General features: G+C 37.5%; 1 protein-coding gene across 2 annotated transcripts in view; it reads left to right on the top strand.

Annotated features, from left to right (window-relative positions):
- The window catches only part of GTF2E1 (general transcription factor IIE subunit 1), a 49,306-nt gene that overhangs the window by 11,025 nt on the left and 17,390 nt on the right, over positions 1-20,891 (top strand). For both annotated transcript variants that reach the window (XM_037051541.1, XM_037051542.1), the window contains exons 3-4: positions 14,669-14,870; positions 19,808-20,049. In XM_037051541.1, the coding sequence (XP_036907436.1) occupies positions 14,669-14,870; positions 19,808-20,049 (444 nt within the window). The remainder of the gene's footprint in view (positions 1-14,668; positions 14,871-19,807; positions 20,050-20,891) is intronic.

Here is a 20,891-nt window from a genome sequence, read left to right as displayed (position 1 = left end):
CCCCTCCATCCAGCACTGTCTACTCCCTTCAGTGGTCCCTCCTCCTTTGTTCATGTCCATGGGTCATGCATATAAGTTTTTTGGCAATTCCATTTCCTATCCTTGTTCTTAACATCCCCAGCCTATCCTGAAACTACCAATTCTAACTTCTTAGTTCCCTCACCTTTCCTCTCATTCCCCAAGAGCCTCTCCCAGCTGTTCTCCATATCTATAATTCTGTTTCTGTTAAGCTTGTTTGTTTTGTTTGTTTTTTAGATTCAATTGTTGATAGTCATGTGTTTATTGCCATTTTAATGTTAATAGTTTTGATCTTCTTTTTCTTAAATAAGTCCCTTTAACATTTCATATAATAATGGTTTGGTGGTGATGAACCCCTTTAGCTTTGCCTTGTCTGGGAAGCACTTTATCTGCCCTGGATTCTACATGATAGCTTTGCTGGATAGAGTAACCTAGGTTGTAGGTCCTTTTCATCACTTTTCACCTTTTTGAATACTTCTCGCCTGTCCCTTTTAGACTGAAAAGTTTCTTTTGAGAAAACAGCTGACAGTCTTACGGGAACTCCTTTGTAGATAATTATCTGTTTTTCTCTTGCTGCTTTTAAGATTCTTTATCTTTAACCTTTGGCATTTTAGATGTGTCTTGGTCTATCTCTCTTTGTGTCCATCTTATTTGGGACTCTGCTTCCTAGACTTGTATGCCTATTTCCTTCACCAAATTAGGGAAGTTTTCTTTTATTATTTTTCAAATAGGCTTCCACTTTCTTGCTCCCTCTCTTCTCCTTTGCCACCTCTATCATGTGAATGTTGCAGTGCTTGAAGTTGTCTCAGAGGCTCCTTACACTGTCCTCAATTTTTAGGATTCTTTTTTCTTCTTTCTCTACTTATTGAATGCCTTTTTCTTCCTTATGTTCCAAATCATTGATTTGGTTCTTGGCTTCATCCACTCCACTGTTGATTCCTTGTAAATTGTTCTTTATTTCAGTTAGTGCCTCCCTCATTCCTGATTGGATCATTTTATGTTGTTGAAGTACCTGGTTTTTATAGCCTGAAGTTATGGAGATTTATCTTTTTGGCAGTGGAACTCCGGGCTAGGTGGTGTGATGTGGGGTTGTGATCCCTCACTCTCGACATATCCCTCCATTTTTATATCCACCACACATGGGTTTGGGACCAACCCATTCTGCCCTTTCTACCCATATGGACGAAGGTGGTTTCTGTAATTCCTTTGTAGTTGGACTTCCATACAGCCTGAATATCTGATGGCTCTGAATGATAGATGGTCTGTAGTTTAGTTGTAATTTTGCTGTGATTGTGCAAGGAGGTGAGCTGCATTTACCTATACCTACATCTTAACCAGATGTCTCCTGAAAAATAAATTTGTAAAAAATAAATCTTATAAGTGTATATTTAATAAAATCTTAGGGGTAAGAATTTAGAGATTATTGCCCTGGCTGGTGTGGCTCAGTGGATTGAGTGCCAGCCTGTGAACCAAAAGATCTCTGGCTTGATTCCCAGTCAGGGCACATGCCTGGGTTGCAGGCCAGGTCCCCAATAGGGGGTGTGCAAGAGGCAACCAATTGATACATCTCATGCACATCAGTGTTTCTCTCCCTCACTTTCTCATTCTCTTCCCCTCTCTTTCAAAAAATAAATAAAATTAAAAAAAATAATTTAGAGGTTATTTTATTTTGTTCAGCTCATCAAATTGTGTGTGAGTGCACATATACATGCCTATGTTTAGGATTTGGAGTATTCTTATAAAGTTAAACCTAGGGCTATATAGATTTCTGGGATGTTTCAAAATGAATGTTAGGGAAGCATATGATAGCTTTTGTGGAGATTCAGCTTATGTTGTGTGGCTCCATGAAAATTACTTAGAGACAGATTTTAGAATTAGTGTAAAAGAAGTCTTTAATAACTAACTCTTAAATTAAAGAGATACAGTATCTATCTAATAAGTAAGTCTTAAAAATAGCCAGTAATGGAAATTGTTGTAATTCTAGTGGTTAGTTCTGAGTCACTTGGAATATTCAAGTAAACTTCATATGTAGAAATTTGGCGTTATGTTATATGAGCCTCTTCTTGCCTTGTGACTACAGGAACAGCTTTTTGATTTATAGACAGATCAGTTTCCTGATTAAAATTCCTCTTCAGTTCCCTTAACCCACACAGATGGCAAATACAAGGGGCTGAATCCAGCTCTCCACCTTGTTTTTACCCAGCGGCCGTGCTGAGCTCTTGCTTAACTGTTAGGGAATAGTTACATTTATACAGGCCTAAAGTTACATTCGGCCCATTGAAGGCAACCTCAAGGCTGATGTGGCCCCTGGTAAAAATGAGTTTGACACCCCTGCCTTAACCTAAGAGATTTGTTAATGTTACCTTCACAGAGCAGGCTACTTTTCCTTTATCTCCTTCTAGTTAGGACAGGAGATAGCTTATAAAAGCAGTGCTTTCAGTTCCTAAAATGCTAAAAATGCAAATACAGAAAGAAATCTTTCTATGATTATTTTTTCTCAGTTGCTGAGTGGAATCTTGCCCAGGGCAGGTTCTTTAGGAAATGATACTGGAAAGCTCAAAGGTGTGGATTTTGGGGGGAGGAGGTGATAATTAGAAAAAGTTAAATAAAAACAAGTATGGAAAGAGTATGGAACAAGTGTTTTCCCTTTTTTACCTTCTCTCTATTCCCGGCCTGCCTGCCAAAATACTTTAGGGAAGACTTTTTTTTTCTTTTAATTTGCTGTGTTTGATCTTGAAGATTTGAGAACTTAAAAAAAAAAGTCATTTGCCTTTTCTTTGTTGTGTGTTGATATTGATTATATATGAGCTAAGTTATTTGTGCAAAATTGCTTTTAGTTTTGATGCTGGCATGCAATATTCTATTAATTATTATATTTCAAATAGTTATATCATAACCACAGACTTCTTGCCTGTTCACTGCTTGTTGAGATTAATTTGATTTAGGCCTAATTTATAGAACTTATTGTTAGCTTTAATATTCACCAAACTACCACTTAAGAATATTGTCTTCCCTCCCAGGCACCGTATATTTTCCCCCTATATGAGAAGACTTACAGAGTGTAGAAATGATGCATAATTATACCAAATCTAGATATGTCTCTTTAAGGAAGGACAGAAGCCTAGACTTGTATGGCTTTATTTCATTCATAAATTGAGTTTTGGGGTGTGGAGTTTTATTGTGTATATCATTAATATATTTGAGATTTTCTGAATTTAAAAATACATTAAACCTTATTGTTTTTCTTTTGCATGCAAGTGAGTATTTTACAGAGTTAGGTGTTGTGCAGTGAGTTTTTAAAGTATGATTTTTAAAATTTCTTTTTATTATAGGTAAAATAATATATAACTATGTATCTGTCATGTCTGTAACTCTTTTAGAATAGCAATTCCTTTTTCTAGCCATTTCCCCTCGCCCAATTATACTGAAGAGATTTGTTTTATCAAATAAAGTTTGGAAATTAGAATAAAAGGTGACTTTGAGACTAGCGTTTTAATATATATGCACCTTTAGAGTTATGAAAGTTATAGCAAAGGACTTGATAATGCTTTCAAAGAATGGCCCAAGAATGACTGTGTAACTTCTTCATGTCAATTAAGAGGGAGTTGAGTACTTTTGAAGGATTCAAGATAACATTTGTTTTCCTTCTAAAAATATGTAAGTAATATGTGAATTTAAATTTAGAAAAATATGTACAATAAAATGGCAAACCTAATTTTTCCTCTGGGTTCTCCCATGCAACCCAGCCCCCACTCTCACCACCTTTCAGTGTGTTAACAACTATTTGGTTAGCTTCCAGCCCTTTCACCTTATATCCCCACCCCCGCAGCCCTTCTGAAATCTGAGAAAGCAAAGTGATTCTTAATTATTTTGTTGTTACAACACTTACGGTTATTATATTGCTTGGTCAAATTTTATTAGTATTGTCAGGGTTTTTAGGGCACTTACTACTATATTGAGTCCTTTTGCTTAGTTTGTATATTCAGTTAACATGTCATTTCTGGAAGGGTTTTTTGTTTTGTTTTGTTTTGTTTTGTTTTTTTAGGCAGTAATTATAAGACAGTGACAGTGCATTATAAGTAAAGTGACAGTGCATTAGGATCCAGAGCCCTGACTTCTAGTCTTGAGTTATGTTAGTAACTATTACCTTGGAAAATCCTTTAAACATTCTAGACCCTTTTTTAGCATGTATAAAGTGTTGAGTTCAGTCTGTTTTATAAATATATGGTTTCTCTCAACTTTAATTTCATAACACCCTTTCATTTGGAGAATAGTTGACATTTTAAACATATAAAGAAGCTTGGGGTTGTTTTATTGCTGCTCTTAGAAGATGATGTTAGTTACCTTTAAATAATGTGAAAATCTTGGTTAGGAGTTGAAACTCGTGGTTATAGTAGTGTTCATATAGAAAATATGTGCTGTTGAATTATGCTATCTTCAGAAACACATTGTGGCATAGTGGAGAACAGTATTTTTCAGCAGTCTAATTTTCCTAAGCTTCCCAATTCATTCCCTTTCCCCATATATACATGATCTATAAAATATTCAGTGGGAGGCAAAACTATCTCCATATATGCTTCCTAACTTGTATATGGTGATTGGTAACATTAATCACATATGTTAGTGATATGTCTTTGAAGTTTTATGGTTTCCTCCTTATCTCACTAAAATCCCAGGAGATCTGATCCTGGTTACTTGGTTTTAACATGGAACTAACTGTTCATCATTTGTTTTATTATTTTTCCTGGAAACTTGTTGAGTGAAGGTGAGTTTATTCAAAGTTTGTTTTTTTTTGGTGTAGGGTTCTCCAGAAAAGTTATCTAAGCCATAATCTCTTGCTTAGATTTTGCACTACTGTCTTAGCTAGCCTCCTCGCTTTCAGTGTTGCTTCTTCTATAGACTGTTTGTCACGGCCAGTGCTCTTCTGAAAAGCACGTCAGGTAATGTCATTCTTTTTTCCCAAAACTTTCCTAAGGTTCCCCCTCTCCCCCCTTACTCAGTCAAGTCAGAACTTAACAGAACTTACAAGGTCTTTTATCAGTGCTCACCTCTTATTTCAGAGGCTTTTGTTCCACCACTCTCTCCCATGTTCACTCCACAATAGCTCATCTTTGCGTCTTGCATGCACTAGGCATGCCTTTGCTTTACCTGCCTTTTACATGCTGTTTTCCTTTTGCCCAAATGTCTCTATACTGCTCTTTTAAGTCTTTGTTCACTCATTGCCAGATCAGAGAGGCTATCCCTGAGTTTCCTATATATAGGGTGGGGGCAAATGTAGGTTTATAGTTGTTTGTAAGAAAGATAATATAAGAATAAAGTCTGTGTTTTGCATACTCACAACTGTAAACCTATTTTGCTCCATCCTGTATAGTAGAGTAATATACCTTTCTATCACCTTTTTTTCTTCATCCTCTTTCACTACTTTGTATTTCTTTTTTATACTTATCAACACCTAATGTTACGTTTTGTCTTGTTTACTCCCCCACTAGAACATGAGTTCCACCAAAGTGACTCAGAAGATGATTGGCTAGACTTAGGAAGGCAGAATGGTGGGAAGTCCTTGGGACATCAGTCCCACTGTGCTGGTGTCAGGGCTCTGCAGCAGCAGACATTTGATCCTCCCTGGCTCCTTAGTCAGCCTTGAGGACTTGGCTGCGATGTGACCGCCACTGCAGCACCTGTGCCATATCAAAAGAATTGGGCTTGTTTTGATTTCTTATTCTCCTTCTCATCCTCCTCCCTCTTCCCCTCCTCCTCCTCCTCCTTTTGGTGGGTAGATGGCTGAATAATATTCTTGTTGCAACTAGTACCTCTGACAAATGTTTGACAGTGAATTCTTGACATTAGCTGATGACCTATTCATTGTATTGGGTTGGCCAAAAAAGTCCATAAAATAAGACACATTTCTCATTTTCGACAATAACTCTATTGATTTGGATATTTTGAGTATGTTGGCTGTCTCCATGTAACGTTGATTGTTCTCAATTAATGTCTCTACTGGATTGCTATCAACTTGAGCTGCTCTACCCAACCATGGGACATTGTCCAGCGAGGAAATCTCTAGCACAAAACTTCACAAACCACTTTTTCTTCTTCTTTTTAATTGTTTTGAAAGTACAGTTGTCTCCATTTCCCCACCTCCACTCCTTGTGCCTCCCACCCTCGATCCTACCCCCTTTAGCTTTGTCCATGGGTCCTTTATATGTGTTCCTTGGTGACCTTTCCACTATTTTCCCCATTATTCTTCTCCTCACTTGCCTCTGGTTACCATCAATCTGTTCTTTATTTCAAAGTCTCTGTTTATTATTTGCTTGCTTGTTTGTTTTGTTGATCAGGTTCCACTTATACGTGAGATCATGTGGTATTTGTCTTTCACTGCCTGGTATATTTCACTCAGCATAATGTTCTCCAGATTTATCCATTCTGTCTCGAAGGGTAGGAGCTCCTTTTTGCTGCTGCACAGTATTCCATTGTGTAAGTGTACCACAGTTTTTTTATCCACTCATTTACTGATGGGCACTAGGCTGTTTCTAGCACTTAGCTATTATAAATTGCACTGCTATGAATATTGGGGTGCATAGGTTCCTTTGGATTGGTGCTTAGAGGTTCTTAGCCTATAATTCCATCAGTGGAATTGCTGGGTCAAAAGGCAGTTCCATTTTTAGTTTTCTGAGGAAATTCCAGACTGTGTTCCACAGTGGCTGCACCAGTCTGCATTCCCACCACAGTGTACTAGGGTTCCCTTTTGTCCAGTCCCCTCTAACACTTGTTGTTTGTTGATTTCTTTATGATGGCCATTCTGACCAGTGTGAAGTGGTATCTCATTGTGGTTTTAATTTGTGTATCTCTAATGGCTAATGATTCTGAGCATCCTTTTGTATGTCTCTGGTCCCTCTGTGTGTCCTCCTTGGAGAAGTATCTGTTCAGGTCCTTTGTCCATTTTTTAATTGCGTTGTTTGTCTTCCTGGAATGGAGTCATGTGAGTTCTTTATATATTTTGGAGATCAAACCCTTATACAAGGTATCATTTGCAAAGATGTTTTTTCATATGGTTGGTTCCCTTTTCGTTTTGCTGATGTTTTCTTTAGCTGTACAGAAGCTTTTTATTTTGATGAGATCCCATTTGTTTATTCTTTCCTTTATGTTTCTTGCTCTAGGGGACATATCGGTGAAAATATGCTGTGTGCAATATCTGAGATTTTCCTGCCTATGTTCTCTTCCAGGGCTTTTATGCTGTCACTAGTTATATTTAAGCAAATCTCTTTTGATGTAATTGATCAGTCACAGTACCTTTTCTATATACTGCACAATTTTTTTTGCATTTCAGTTGTTTGTACCTTTCTTGAAATAATGAAGTAAATATGCCAAAAATGTTGCTTATTTTCTTCCATCTTTAATACTAAAGTGGCTATACAAAAACTCACCAATTTTGATGTTTTTTCAAAAATGCACGCTTGCATGACAGCTGTGACAGTACAATCTAACAAAATTGTTTCCAATGAAGTTAAAGGCAACTAAGCAGTTCTAGAGCCTCTGTATGGAAAAAACCAAACAAACTTCTCAGCCAACCCAGTATATACTGCAGTTAAGAGGGAAAAATACGGTTCTAAACGGGATTTGTGTTTTTTTCCTCAATTAAGATTAAGTTCCAAAGCATTCTTTCTCTTTTCAATCTAAGGAGAACTTCATTTCTTTTCTCATTTTGGAGATACATACTTTCATTGGAAGAGTCCCGAGTTACAGAATTCAGACTTTCATATATTGAATACTACTAAATAGACAACCTGCACAGAGTTTTGAGATATTTATTTGTATAAGATCTTTTCTCCCTATTTTCAATGCCTGTTAGTTACAACTAGATCAATTTTGATCCTCTAGAAAACTTGCTACATTAAGGCCAGCTTAAAAAAAAAAGCCTCAGCTGAGTAAATGCCAAGTATGTGATAGGCACTTAATGTTTGTTAAATAAATTCTTTGTTACAAATTCTTTCTCCCTCTGTTTTCTGTTTTAAGAAATTAGAGCCTCTGTGTATACATGGGCAGGCCTCATTAAATTGTATGTGGCAGGGATGATAGTTGTTGGGAAAGTGAGGTGTGATTCGGGACAGTCCTGTGAATTTAGTCCTTTGAGTCAGAAAGATTTGTATTTGCATCAGATGTGTGATTTTTGTTTTTAGTTATGACCTAGTAAACTTAACCTCTCTGAGTCTTCATTCCCTCGTATGTTAGATTTGGATGATACTGTTGACACAGACTTGGCTCTGATGAACGTACGAGAATATCTGTGACATAGCTTTCTTATTTCTTTTGTGGTTTGTGAATGTAGATGATCAACAAATGTGTTATCATTGAACTTTTTTTTTCTTACTCCCATCATTTGTCAAGCTTTGCCTAAAGAATCTTTCTAGTCTTTGTTTTTCCCCCGGCTGTCACATTCTTGGATCTAACTTGCATGTTTTCCTTGGCTTGGATTTGCTATTTCCAGTTTTTGCCTACTTGGTTTAATGTGAGGGAAGGGAAAAATGACAAGGAGCTATGAGCTTCAATTTCAGTTTCTTCTCTCATGTATTCTGTGCACACTACTTAGTGCAAAGTGGTCCATTTACAAGAAGAGTTGGGATATTTATCATATTGATTATTGATCAGCAGCTCTCCACCAAGGGTATGCATTAGAATTCGTTGTGGAACTTTGAAAATTTACACCCTGGGCCCCACTCCAGAACTATTGAATCAGCATCTCTGGGGTGGGGCCTGGGTATTAATTTAAAATTTCACTAGTGATTTTTATGAAAACACTGTTAAGAACTGACTTATTGGAAGACCATCTCAAGCCAGTAAGGCAGGTCAATTTTAATAAATACTAGTTTTGATTACCTCATGTTCTTTCCCAAAAGCCTTCAATTACTTTTCTGTTACTCAAGAATAAAAGTCAAAATGAAGCCTGACATTCAAGACCCACTTATGGCCACTGTAGTTTATCTGTTAATTCTGGGGTTTTTTTACCATTCTTTTTGATAACTGTATTCCTAGAAGACTGAAATTACAGTTTAGTGTTTTTTTCAATTACCTGTTTCTCTTATGATCTAGAACGTCCTGTTCTCTCCCCTTTTTCCTTGATCTCTAATAACTACTTTTCTTCTAAAGTCTACCTCAAAAGGCATACTTTTTCCATAAACTTTCCCTAGTACTCTCAAGCTAGAAGTTGTATTCCTTCTTTTATCTCTAAAATGCTTATGTGCTTTATTTTTGCACTGATCCCTGATCATGCTTATCTCCAGATATCTTTCTTCTCTAGTAAACTTTAAGTTTATTGATGGCGATTCTATTTGTGCTCCACCGCTCACTCAGTAGAATGGTACTTTGTACATAATATGTGCTAAGTTTCTTACCCCCACCTCTGGTTTGGGAAAAGCTTATTTACATTTTTTAATGTTTAGTGAAATTTATATAAGTGCTGCTGGTATGTTAAGCTAGTCTTAAGTCATTTCCATAAAAATGTAGAAATTCCTATTTTTCTTGTTAGACTCCAGACCTGGCTTTTGACAGGCCTGTTCCTGTTTACAACTGGTGTGTGGTGAATGTAGGTTGCAGAGATGTCAGGCCGGTGTTACCTCCAGCGTGGTTTTGCCAGACGTGGTAACTGTTGGGAGATGAGAGTTCTCTGTGGGTCTCTCACACGTTTGTATGTCTTGTAATAAGAGGTACTATCTGATGGCCTTTTTTGTAGACTACATTTTTTTCAAGGGTATTTATATAGTGAGCAGCTTGGAAGATACAGATATTTTTTCAAGAGCAAAGAGCAAGTTTGCTTACTGTTTAGTGTAATAAAAATATACTCCCCCATATATGAAAAAATGCTTAACATCACTAATCATCAGAGAAGTGCAAATTAAGACCACAATGAGATATCACTTCACACCTGTCAGAATAGCTGTCATCAATAAATCAATAAACAAGTGTTGACAAGGACATAGAGAAAAGAGAACTCTCATGCACTGTTGATGGGAATGCAGATTGATGTAGCCATTATGGAAAACAGTTTGAAGATTCCTTGAAAAAATTAAAAATAGAACTGTCTTATGACCCAACGATTTTACTTCTGGGTATATATCCAAAGAAATTTGAAACACTAATTCTAAAAGAGATATACACTCCTATGTTCACTGCAGTGTTATAATAGCCAAGGTATGGAAGCAACCCAAGTGCCCATCAGTAGACGAGCATATAAAAAAGTGGTGGGTCATATATACAATGCAGTATTACTTGACCATGAAAAATGATGAAATCTTAGCATTTGCAACGGCATGGATGGAATTAGAAGGTATTATACTAAGTGAAATAAGTCAAATAAAGACAAGTATGATTTCATTTACATGCAAAATCTAAAGAACAAAGTAAATGAACAAAGTAGAAACAGGCTGATAGAGAACAAACTGAGGGTTGCCGGATGGTAGGCTGATTGGGGGATTGGGTGAAAAAAGGTGAAGCAATTAAGAAGTACAAATTGGTAGTCACAAAATAGTCACAGGGATGTAAAGTACAGTATGGGTAATATAGTTAATAATATTTTAATAACTATGTGTGGTGCCAGGTGGGTACTTGAAATATCAGGGGGATTACTTTGTAAATTATATGATTGTCTAACCACTCTTGTCTTGCATATTGAATGTCTACTGTAATTGAAAAATAAAATTAAAAAAGTAATAGTCTCCCTTCAGCGCATGTTTGCCCAGTTCAGTGTAGGCAAGATACCATCACTGTCCAGAGCAAAGGATGGGTATATTTATGCCCATTATGAAAGACTTGGGTTCCTTCATATCAGAATTTTCCTCTTGTAACATATCCCACTATGTGTACAATTGTCACCGGGCTCTCTGTGTGTCACTGTATGGGAATTGGGGGCTTTCAGAGCTGTCACAAAGCTGACAGTGGCCTCTGCTATTTTTGTGAATAATAAATGCTCCTAGGGTCTCTGACCCTAGGAGTCTTGTGTCTTTCTCCAACACCCATGAAACTTGCAGGATAATTTGTTAGCTTATAAGTAGAATAAAATCTCAGATTCTTTACAGTTCTTGATAGTAATATTTAAGCTACTCTTTTGAGAGCTACAAAATGGGCCTTTATACAAATAATTGTTAGTAAATCTTAATCTAAATTAAACCTGGGTCTTTGGAAAGCTACTTGAATGAGGTTAGAATTCAGGACCCTGGTGATTTATACTGCTTTCCCGCTATTTTTGCCCCCACAAAGCCAAATTTATTCAAGTAGAGGACTGTTACTCTAAGATTACTGTTCTACCAAATGATGGTGTTAACAGAGATCTCTTTCACTCTTCCCAAAATATAAGCATGCTGTTTTATGTGGATGAGTAACACTAACAAGCGTGTTTGTTTATTTCAAGTTGCAGTTTGGAATGTATCTTGTCTTCAAAGGAGAAATTGGGTATTTGGGAAGGCATTTTAAAAACACTGGTATAACTTAATTTTAATGACAATCTAATAAACTAGATAAGTGATAAAACATAGTATGTTTAATAGTGACAAATGTTAAGAAACAAGGGAGGACAGGATGGTATTGAAATTTTAGGTAATGTTCTTTAGGGAAGGCCTCACTGAGGTGACTTTTGAGTAGAGAACTGAACTAAGAAGACTAGCCATTCACCTATCTGGAGGAATAGCATACTGGGTAGAGGAAACAGGCAAGTACAAAGGCTCGCAGCAAACTACAGCCAAGGCAAGACTTTGAGGAGCCCAGCTTGTAATGCTTTGGAGACATATGTGGAGAGGATTAGAGTGTTGCCCTTTGTCTTGGCTCTCTGTGCTTTAATTAGAATACTTGTATGTTTATATATTAGTTACTTCTTTACTTGTAGAATGGAATTTCTTTCTTTAAATATAATTTTGAAAAGTATTGAATTAGATAGTTTTGCAGTATTCTCCAGTTGTCTTTGACAGTATTTGTAAGCACCCATTTTTCACCATTTAGTGTAAGTTCCACATTACTTTTTTTTTAAATTCAGCAGGTATTTGAGAGCTGATGTAGACCTTATTTTATATGATCCCACATGGATTATATTCTTTCTATTTCTGTTGAAGAGAAGAGGCTGAGACAACCTGAAGTAGTTAGAAAATAATCTATGATAGCATACCAAATAAAACCCACTAGCCAAGGTCACTAATTTTTAATTTTTAACCTTGATAAATGAACACAAATCATTTCTTCCCTGAAATTCCATCTGGTTAGGCCACTTCTGTCTTAGGGATTCCTCTTTCCTTGGATTTATGCCTTGACTGCCTAATCTTTCTCACTCTGCTTGATCTCTTTTGATGTTCTGATCTGTTATGGCTTCAGTTACCATTTATATCTTGTTGATTCTCATGTCAGAATTCCTAGTCTACTTGAATAAAGGACTTATCTCGCTTACGAGCTTTAAGTAGTTGTAATAAGTTGCCTTCTAACATACATTTTAATAACCAGTGGGCAATGTGGATTCAGATATTTTAAGCGAATTTATATCTTTTCCCCACAAAGAAAAAAGGACTTCTTGCTCTCTTTATTTTGGTAAATAGTATGCTTGTCTAGTTGGTTAAGCTGGAATCTTTGTTGATGCCCACTAGTCAAAGACCATCGGTAACGTACCCATAGATAAACAGAGTTGGGTTTATCAATGCTTTCTGCAAAAAGGGAAGCCACTTGCCACAGGGAACCGTGGAGGGTCACAGTAAGGCCCGGCTGGACAGAGGATTTGGGCTTTTGTTAGGTAATTTGGGGGAGGATTCAGGGAAGTGGTGGGGGTTTGCTCTGGATTGGGTGCTGTCAAGAAGTGGGGATAATTCTATGATTGGGTATCTTAAATCTTATCTACGAGGTGAGAAGCACAGGGCCAGGCTAAAACTGTAATTGGTAAAGAAGCAATAGTCCCAGTTAGCTGAGACTTTTACGTTTTTGGACAGAGACCTTGCCTTTGTCTGTACTCGGACTCAAACAGACTTGGCTTTGCATCACTTCCTTAATGGTCACAAAGGACCTTCCTTATCTGCCGTTGGTATAATCTGTGAGATTCTGTTTGATAGAGATATATCACAACCTAACTGTGAGTGCTGGGCCACCTTTTATCTTCGAGGGGTGGTTTTTCTCTCTCACTGATTTGGAGTTGGTGTAAAGAATTAGGTGCCATTTGGACAGTGGGAAGATGGATGAAGAGTGTTGTAGAGAGGATATATGGACAAAGAATTTACATGATGTTGGTTGTTTATGTGTAAGAAGCAGTAAAAAATTTTCTGTTTGAAATAATCAGCAGGCTTTACTGTTGTGTTGAGACAGAAATGCCTAGTTTGTTTATTACTTACCAGGGAAGAGGGGTTAGGGGTGGGGCTATGTATCAGTCACATGTGTAGGGTGTGAGTTTCAGCAAAATAGTGTGGGTTTGATTCTTGCCCCCTCCTCACAATTAGTAGTTAGTTGTATGACCTTGAGTAATTTACTTAACCCCTTTGAACCTCTGTATTTTATAGATCTAAATGGGCAATATTCAGAGAGTTGGTGATACTTGGTAAACACCAGTATACAACAGCTGCTGTTAATGGTTTTCTTTTACTGGCTGTGTGACTTCAGACAAATCACAAAACTCCACAGAGCCTCAGTTCTGACATCACTCTGTAGGATTGGTATAAGGATCAAAGAGTGTATGTGGCAGTGTTTTAGAAACCAAAATCACTATACAAATGTGTATCTTAATGTCTAATATATTTTCTCTCAAATGTGAGAATTTACTTGACAAGTAAAGGACTGTGGTTGGGCTGTGTGTTTAGTGTCACATCATACAAGATCTTGAATGTTAGTATGAAAAATTTAGATTTGATGCTGTGGGCTTTAGAAATCCAGCTATTAGATACACTTCAGAGCAGGGTGAGGAGGCAACAGCAGCAGTGGCACAGACCACGTGGGGCTGGAGAGATGGGGCTGGAGAGGGAGAACCTAGAGGTTCAAAGACCAGAGTTAGGACGTTGTTTCCTGCTGAATAGTGGCAGTCGTGGCTAGTGACATGCCAACAGAAGTGAAAAATCTTAGATGTGTCTAAGGAATTACTGCAATTTAGTTATCAGTTGAATGTCAGGGATATAGAAATAAGAGCAATAAAGTCTTCTTGAACTTTAATTTTTAAAATGATTGGTTAAATAGTTTATATATAAATGGCTAATAAATTTGAAAAAATAGCCTTGTAACAATGTACAGTATGACTAGGAACTTGGTTTCAGGTATCTATATTAGCCAACATTTATGTATAAAAAAGGCTTTTCGAAAAGGGCACAGGTTTCACTGGTAAGCTGAAAAAATTTCGATTTTAAGTTAAAATAAATTTTTAAGAAATATAATTAAAAACTGCTATGCTGCATTTGAAGGTTAGACATTACTTTGAAATACACTAAAAGTGAGAGATGGATAGAAACATCATAAATAGAGCAAAATGTTGACTTTAGAGTCTCAATGGTGGGCATGTGGATGTTCACTGTAAAACCCTTTCATCTTTCCTGTGTAAATGAAAGTTTTAATAATGGCGTGGTAGAGGAGTTGTGGAGGTACAAGTAGTTTGCTAAAGGCTAGTCTTGATCATTTCTCTTGCCTGACCTGAGCCTTGTTTTCTCTGTAGGAACTTTCCGCTGCACTTTTTGCGGCACAGAGGTAGAAGAAGATGAATCAGCAATGCCCAAAAAAGATGCACGCACACTTTTGGCAAGGTTTAATGAACAAATTGAACCCATTTATGCTTTGCTTCGGGAGACAGAGGATGTGAACTTGGCCTATGAAATACTTGAGCCCGAACCTACAGAAATACCAGCTCTGAAACAGAGGTGAGGGTAGGCCCTGTGCTCAGGAACAATTTTAAGCTTGCCCGTGTTTTAACTACCTGTGCTTGGAAAAGAAAGAGTGGGTAATTAATTTACCAGAAGACTACAGACTAATTTTCATAGATTCTAAGCTCTGTTAACTTGTCTTACCAGCTTGTGCCTGTGATGAAGTAAGTGTGTACTGAATGCAGAACAGTGTGGGCCTCAGGCAAAAATCTTTAGGTAGTCAGGTCTGGTTTCAGGTACTCACTCTGCTTAGGACTGCTGCAGCTCAGCTAGTTGTTAGCTAATCCTAAATTAGTTGTACCTTTGGGGATATTTTAATTTTCCTAGCCAAGTTCTGAAGGCTGAAGTTCTTTAAGGAATGCAGCATTTGTTCTTTTGCAGCACATTAATCACACCTTTCTAGCCCCCCTCAGTTTTCAGTGCAACTTCCTTCAGAGTGAAGTCGGTGTTGCCTGTGGGTTAGTACTTCTTACCATGGCTTCCTATTGTTTTAGTGTACCCTAATATTTGAATTGCAGAGTTAACCTTAGTTTTGCATAAATGAGAATTGGGGTCAGCGAGTGTTGTACTCTGCCGCTTTTCTTTTTCCTCCTAGTATCAAACTAAGGAAAAAGCTAAGAGCTTAGATTTTATACCCTTTCATAGAACCCAGCAGTCCAAGTTGTAACTGTATTGTTTTTAAGAGCAGTCTTCGTATTTTATACCCTCTGGTACCAGTGTTACGGAAAAGCCAGTTCTGGTCATTCCTGAGCAAATTGAGTTTCTTTTGGGTGGTTAAAACAATCCAATTGTACAGAAACAAATTTTATACTCTAGTGCTGTGAATCAGTCAGGCTGCCTTTACATATGATCATTGAAAACTGAAACAGAAGTAGCTTAATAACCTAGTTACGTTCTCAAGAATCTAGATTTTATCCATGTTTATAACCTGCAGAATTCAGCCTGTTGGTTGTCTTTTTTGGAGCACAAGAGAATCTAGCCTAAGATGGTCATGTTTTTCTAGGTATCACATGTAGACGAAACTGTCCAAATGCAGAAAAAGTAGGCCATCCCTTCCTATATCTTATTTTAGGATTGAAGACCTTCCCAGAGGGCATCCTTCATCCTACGTTACTCCTCTGTGTCTCACTGGCCAAAATTACTTTATATGTTTATTTCTAAATCAGCATCTGGCAAAGGTTATGAGATCACATGATTGGTGCTTAGATAGTTAAGGTTTACCTCCCATGGCTGGGGAAAGTCCCAGAGTCCTTTGGAGCAAATAACCATCAGTATTTGAATAAAATCAGTAAGCAAAGAAGGAGAGGAGCCATAGTTGGTAGGAGCCAATATCATCCACGTCACAGATAGTATTAAATTTCTATTACTGGTCATTTGGTCTCTTATCAAGGATACATTGTTTATATCTTTTTCTGTCTACATTAGTAATACTATAACCCTAACATAAGAACCAATGAGGCATAGTAACTTTATAAAAACACATACTTTTCTAAGCCTGTGGGTTATTTCAGGTTGAAGTATGTTCTAATATTCTTTCTGGTTGCCTTCTACATAATATAATACTATCCATGAATTATTCTTGTGTTTCCTCTTCTAACTATAGTTATTTTGCTGTTTATCAAGATGTTTTCCCACTACAATAGTATTCTTTCACCATCACTACTGGCATCTGGCTCTGATGTTCCCACCTGCCACACTGTCCACCTCCCATTCCAGATCTTTATTTAGATATCCCTTGCTCCATGCTGGAGACTGGTCTGAGTCATGCAGTGATGCCTGAGGCCCTAGCAACTCACTGTATCAAATAACCTGACTTCTTAGGAATGATGGTGATTGACTCCAGAGATGAAGAAGAATCAGGAAGTAGAAGAAATAAACAGCAAGAAAGCTGTTCAACGGGCTGGTCTCTAGGAAAGAAAGGGTGAATGGAGGCAGGCAAAAGAGAGAGAAAAGAGTACCTGGGAGTGCCAGCCAGAACAAAGCACAACTGCTTCCATGAAGTCAGGGGGAAAACCACTGGAGCTAGGTTGTAAGGTGTGACCTGGCTGAGATGGTCTCACCAAGCATTTGACAAGCTCTACTGCCTGAATATAACATCCTGAAAGTGGTATCGATTTAGCCTTTCTCTACTATAGGGTCTGTTTCACAGCGTAACAAATCTGTAATAGCCATCCTGCCCCAAATACAAGAAAAGAGACTACAGTAGAGGGGAATGGGAGCTCGGGGATGATGGTGATTCACTGACGATTTTTTAAAAAATAAGTGGCACCATTGTTAGTTTGGTTACTGATCTGGAATCAATTAAATTCTAGCTCATCCCTAGATCAGGAATCAGAACCTGCCTCTGCAGAATTAGTAGACTTAACCCAAGAGCTGGTGGACAGTTTTCAGCTTTTCAGCAAGTCTTTCTTAAATGGCATTCCTTGCCTGTAGCCTCTCCTTTTTCATCATGGCTTTTTAACACTCACCTTAAAAAGTTTTAAAATTTTAATTTGAAATAATATTCCTCCCCCACTCCTGAGCAAGAGTTATATCTTTTTAAAGTTCTAAAATTTCTTAACATAAAAAGATTCAAAACTGAATTGTCCCTATCATCTTTAAGTAAAATATGTACATTCCCTCCATAGAAGACATTTAAATATGTAGGAGTGAACTTACATGTCTCTCATCTAGATTTTTATTGTCATATTTGCTGATAATTTAGTTTGTCTTTGTCTATGGTAAAGGTAGATATAAAACCTGTGTAGTCAACACTTGATGGTTAAAAATATCTTTAAAAAATTCTTCCAAATTTTAAAATTTGTATGACTTGTGGTCACATCTCTTATATTTCAACCTGGAATTAAATCAATTTTCGGTTTCTGCAATGGAATACTAAAAACAAGACATACTGTCTTTTATAAAAAAGTAATCTCATGCTAATATTTATATTAGTTATCCTGTTCTTTTCCTCCCACTTACCTTTCTTGTTCTTCTCTACTCGTTGACCTTCAGAGTTAATGCTAAAGAAAGAGCAGAGATGAAAGCTATATTTTCAAGATTATATATAGAGAAACAATAGCTTCAGAGAGAGTGAGTGAAGCATTTAAGAGTCTGGATAAAAGAGATACAGAAAAGGACAGGGGTGTAGTTGGCCAGGTCAGAGTTAGAGAAGCATTGAGTGTATGGAAAGAGACAGAAAAGGCATATGGGCCCTGGCTGTCCTGGCCCAGTAGATTGAGCACTGGCCTGCAAGGCACAAAGTTGTCAGTTGGATTCCTAGTCACGGCAAATGCCTGGGTTGCAGGCCAAGTCCCCAGTAAAGGACATGTGAGAGGCAACCACACATTGTTGTTTCTCTCCCTTTCTCCCTCCCTTCCCCTCTCTCTCAAAATAAATAAGTAAAAATCTTTTTTTAAAAAGGCATATGGCTAGCTCAGGGAGACACATTTAGGGGCAAACAGGCATGTAGATTAGGCTCATTACAAGATAAGGATGTTGGCTGGGGATAAAAGGGACATTCAAAGGAGTCACAGGGACAACTGGGTGAGAGGAGAGACTCAGGATATAAAGAGAACATATAAACATATAAACATGGATTAGGTCAAGGGAGAAGAGAAAGAAAAGGTGAATGCTTGAGGGAGACTAAAATTCAAAAACTCAATTGACACCAGAGTAAATGGAGTCAGATTAAAGTGATGACAGAGATGCAGCCTTTTAGAAGACATCAGAACTGTTAGGAGATGGAAGGATAATGACTGAGGACAAATAAAGATTAAATTGAGACAAGCATAGTAAATAGTGCAAAAAATAACATTAGATAAATGCAATAAGAAAAGAGAGAGGAACCAGTTATTTGCAACTGTAGCATAAGACTTTACAATATATTAAGACAAATAAATTTGGTGTAGAGAGATACCTAATAAGCCTAGAGAGGACAGCAAATAACTGGTATAAAGGCTATGGGAAAGGTTTATAGCAGACCTAGGTGTAGCTAGAGGCAGTAGCTAGAGGCATTCAAACTGATTCAGTCATTTAATCCATTTAAGACAAGGATTAAATGACTGAATCAGTTTGAATTGGACAACCAGAGAGAGCACATTTTTGTATAACAAAAGTGGCAGTGGGCCTGAGGAGAGCAAGAGGAAGGGAGAACCAGAGGGATGGGATAAGCTCAAGATAACCTCCAAAATGTTATCAGAAACGGAGTGTTCTGAGGGAGAGATGTAATGACCCAATCAGATACACTGACAGAGCAATCCATCAAAGAAACTTAAACTAAGCTTGAGACAAAAAAGCTCAAGTAGATATAAGTGGGCCTGGGAGGAGATGAAGAACAATGGAATAAGCAGAAATGAAGTAGGATCAAAGATGAAAAAATAGTGAGTGACTCATGAGAGAGAAGTGGTACAGGACATAAAGACAAGTGAAGTATTGGTTAGGCTTAAAATGAGGCAGGACAGCACACTAGATGACAGTTCAGCTTCCCTGGGAAACATTTAGAGAAAAATGGGAGAGAAATAGAGGAGAAACACGGGGCCAAAGGAGTCGGGCAGTAGACGCTGAAAGGAACACAGCAAAAGGTATGGAGAAAGGTACATGGAAGATGTACACGGGAGAGATTTTTGCCAGCTAGTGTCTTTCAAGTATATTATTCTGCCAGACTGTCTGTCCCCTTCCTAAGTAGATTTATTGCAACATCTTAAACCTCAGTCATTTATATACACCAGATGATCTGATCCACTGTTTAAAGAACTTAAACGTAAATATGATGTGTTCTTAAAACCCATGCAACTTTCACTGTGAAATATGAGTGGTTTCTCAAAATTGTTAAAGCTTGTATACATGATTGCTAGCTAGCATTCATTCAGTAACCACATGTGCAGCTGCCCTCCTTTTCCAACACCAAGATTTTAATATTTTTCCTCTTGTCATCCTCTAATCTTTTTATATAGCAAGGACCGTGCAGCAGCTACAGCTGGAGCTGCTGGCCTGGCAAGTGGGCACCACCGGGAAGCATGGGCCACCAAAGGTCCCTCCTATGAAGACTTATATACTCAGAATGTTGTCATTAACATGGATGACCAAGAAGATCTTCCGCGGTCCTCACTGGAGGGGAAATCTGCCAAAGAGAGACCGATTTGGTTGAGAGAGAGCACTGTCCAAGGAGCATATAGTTCTGAAGAGATGAAGGAAGGTAAGAGAAGTCATTAAAATGAGCATGTCTGGGTTCAGTAGAAAATGAGTTTGATTTAGTGGGAAATTGTTTAGGCAATTCTTAGTTTTATTGGTAGTCCACTCTATGTTTTCCAAAACAATTGCCTTATAGCAAGAAGTAGGAAATTAAGTAATAAGCATTAAAACCAAACAATATATACTTGCATTATTCTTTCACTTAGTTGAAGAAACAAATAGACAGCTTTTAAACCTATCTTTATTTTTAATTGAGGTAAATTGGTATATAGTGTTAAATATTTCAGTGTACAACATTATACTTCTACATATGTATATACTACAGAGTGATCACCACTGAAGTGTAGTTTCATCCTTCACTGTACAATTGGCCTCCTCCACCCATTTTACCTGCCCCTTAATCTCCTTCCACTCTGGTAGGTAACTGCCAGTCTTTGTATCTGTCAGTTTGTTTTTGTTTTATTTGTTTGTTTTTAATATTTCTCATATGAATGAACTCATACAGTATTTGTCTTTCTCCTGTTGCAAATGGCAAGATTTCATTTTTTATGGCTGGGTAGTATTTCATTATGTATATATGCTATTCATCTGTTGCTGGATACTTAGATTGTCTTAATTTCTTGGCTATTTTAAATAATGCTGTAGTGAACATAGGGATGGATATATCCTTTTTTCCTTTTTATTGATTTTATTGGGGTGACACTGGTTAACAAAATCATATAGTTTCAGCTGCACAATTCTATAATACACCATCTCTGCACTGTGTTCACCACCCCAAGTCTCTGTCGGTCACCATATGTTTCCCCCTAAACCCTTCTCAGCTTCCCCTCACCCACATTCCCCTGT

Source organism: Sturnira hondurensis, unplaced genomic scaffold, assembly GCF_014824575.4.
Source record: "Sturnira hondurensis isolate 20B ecotype Veracruz unplaced genomic scaffold, ASM1482457v3 Scaffold0007222, whole genome shotgun sequence".
Lineage (NCBI taxonomy): Eukaryota > Metazoa > Chordata > Mammalia > Chiroptera > Phyllostomidae > Sturnira > Sturnira hondurensis.
Note: the sequence above shows the minus strand (reverse complement) of the source record. Positions and strands in the feature narration are given on the sequence as shown.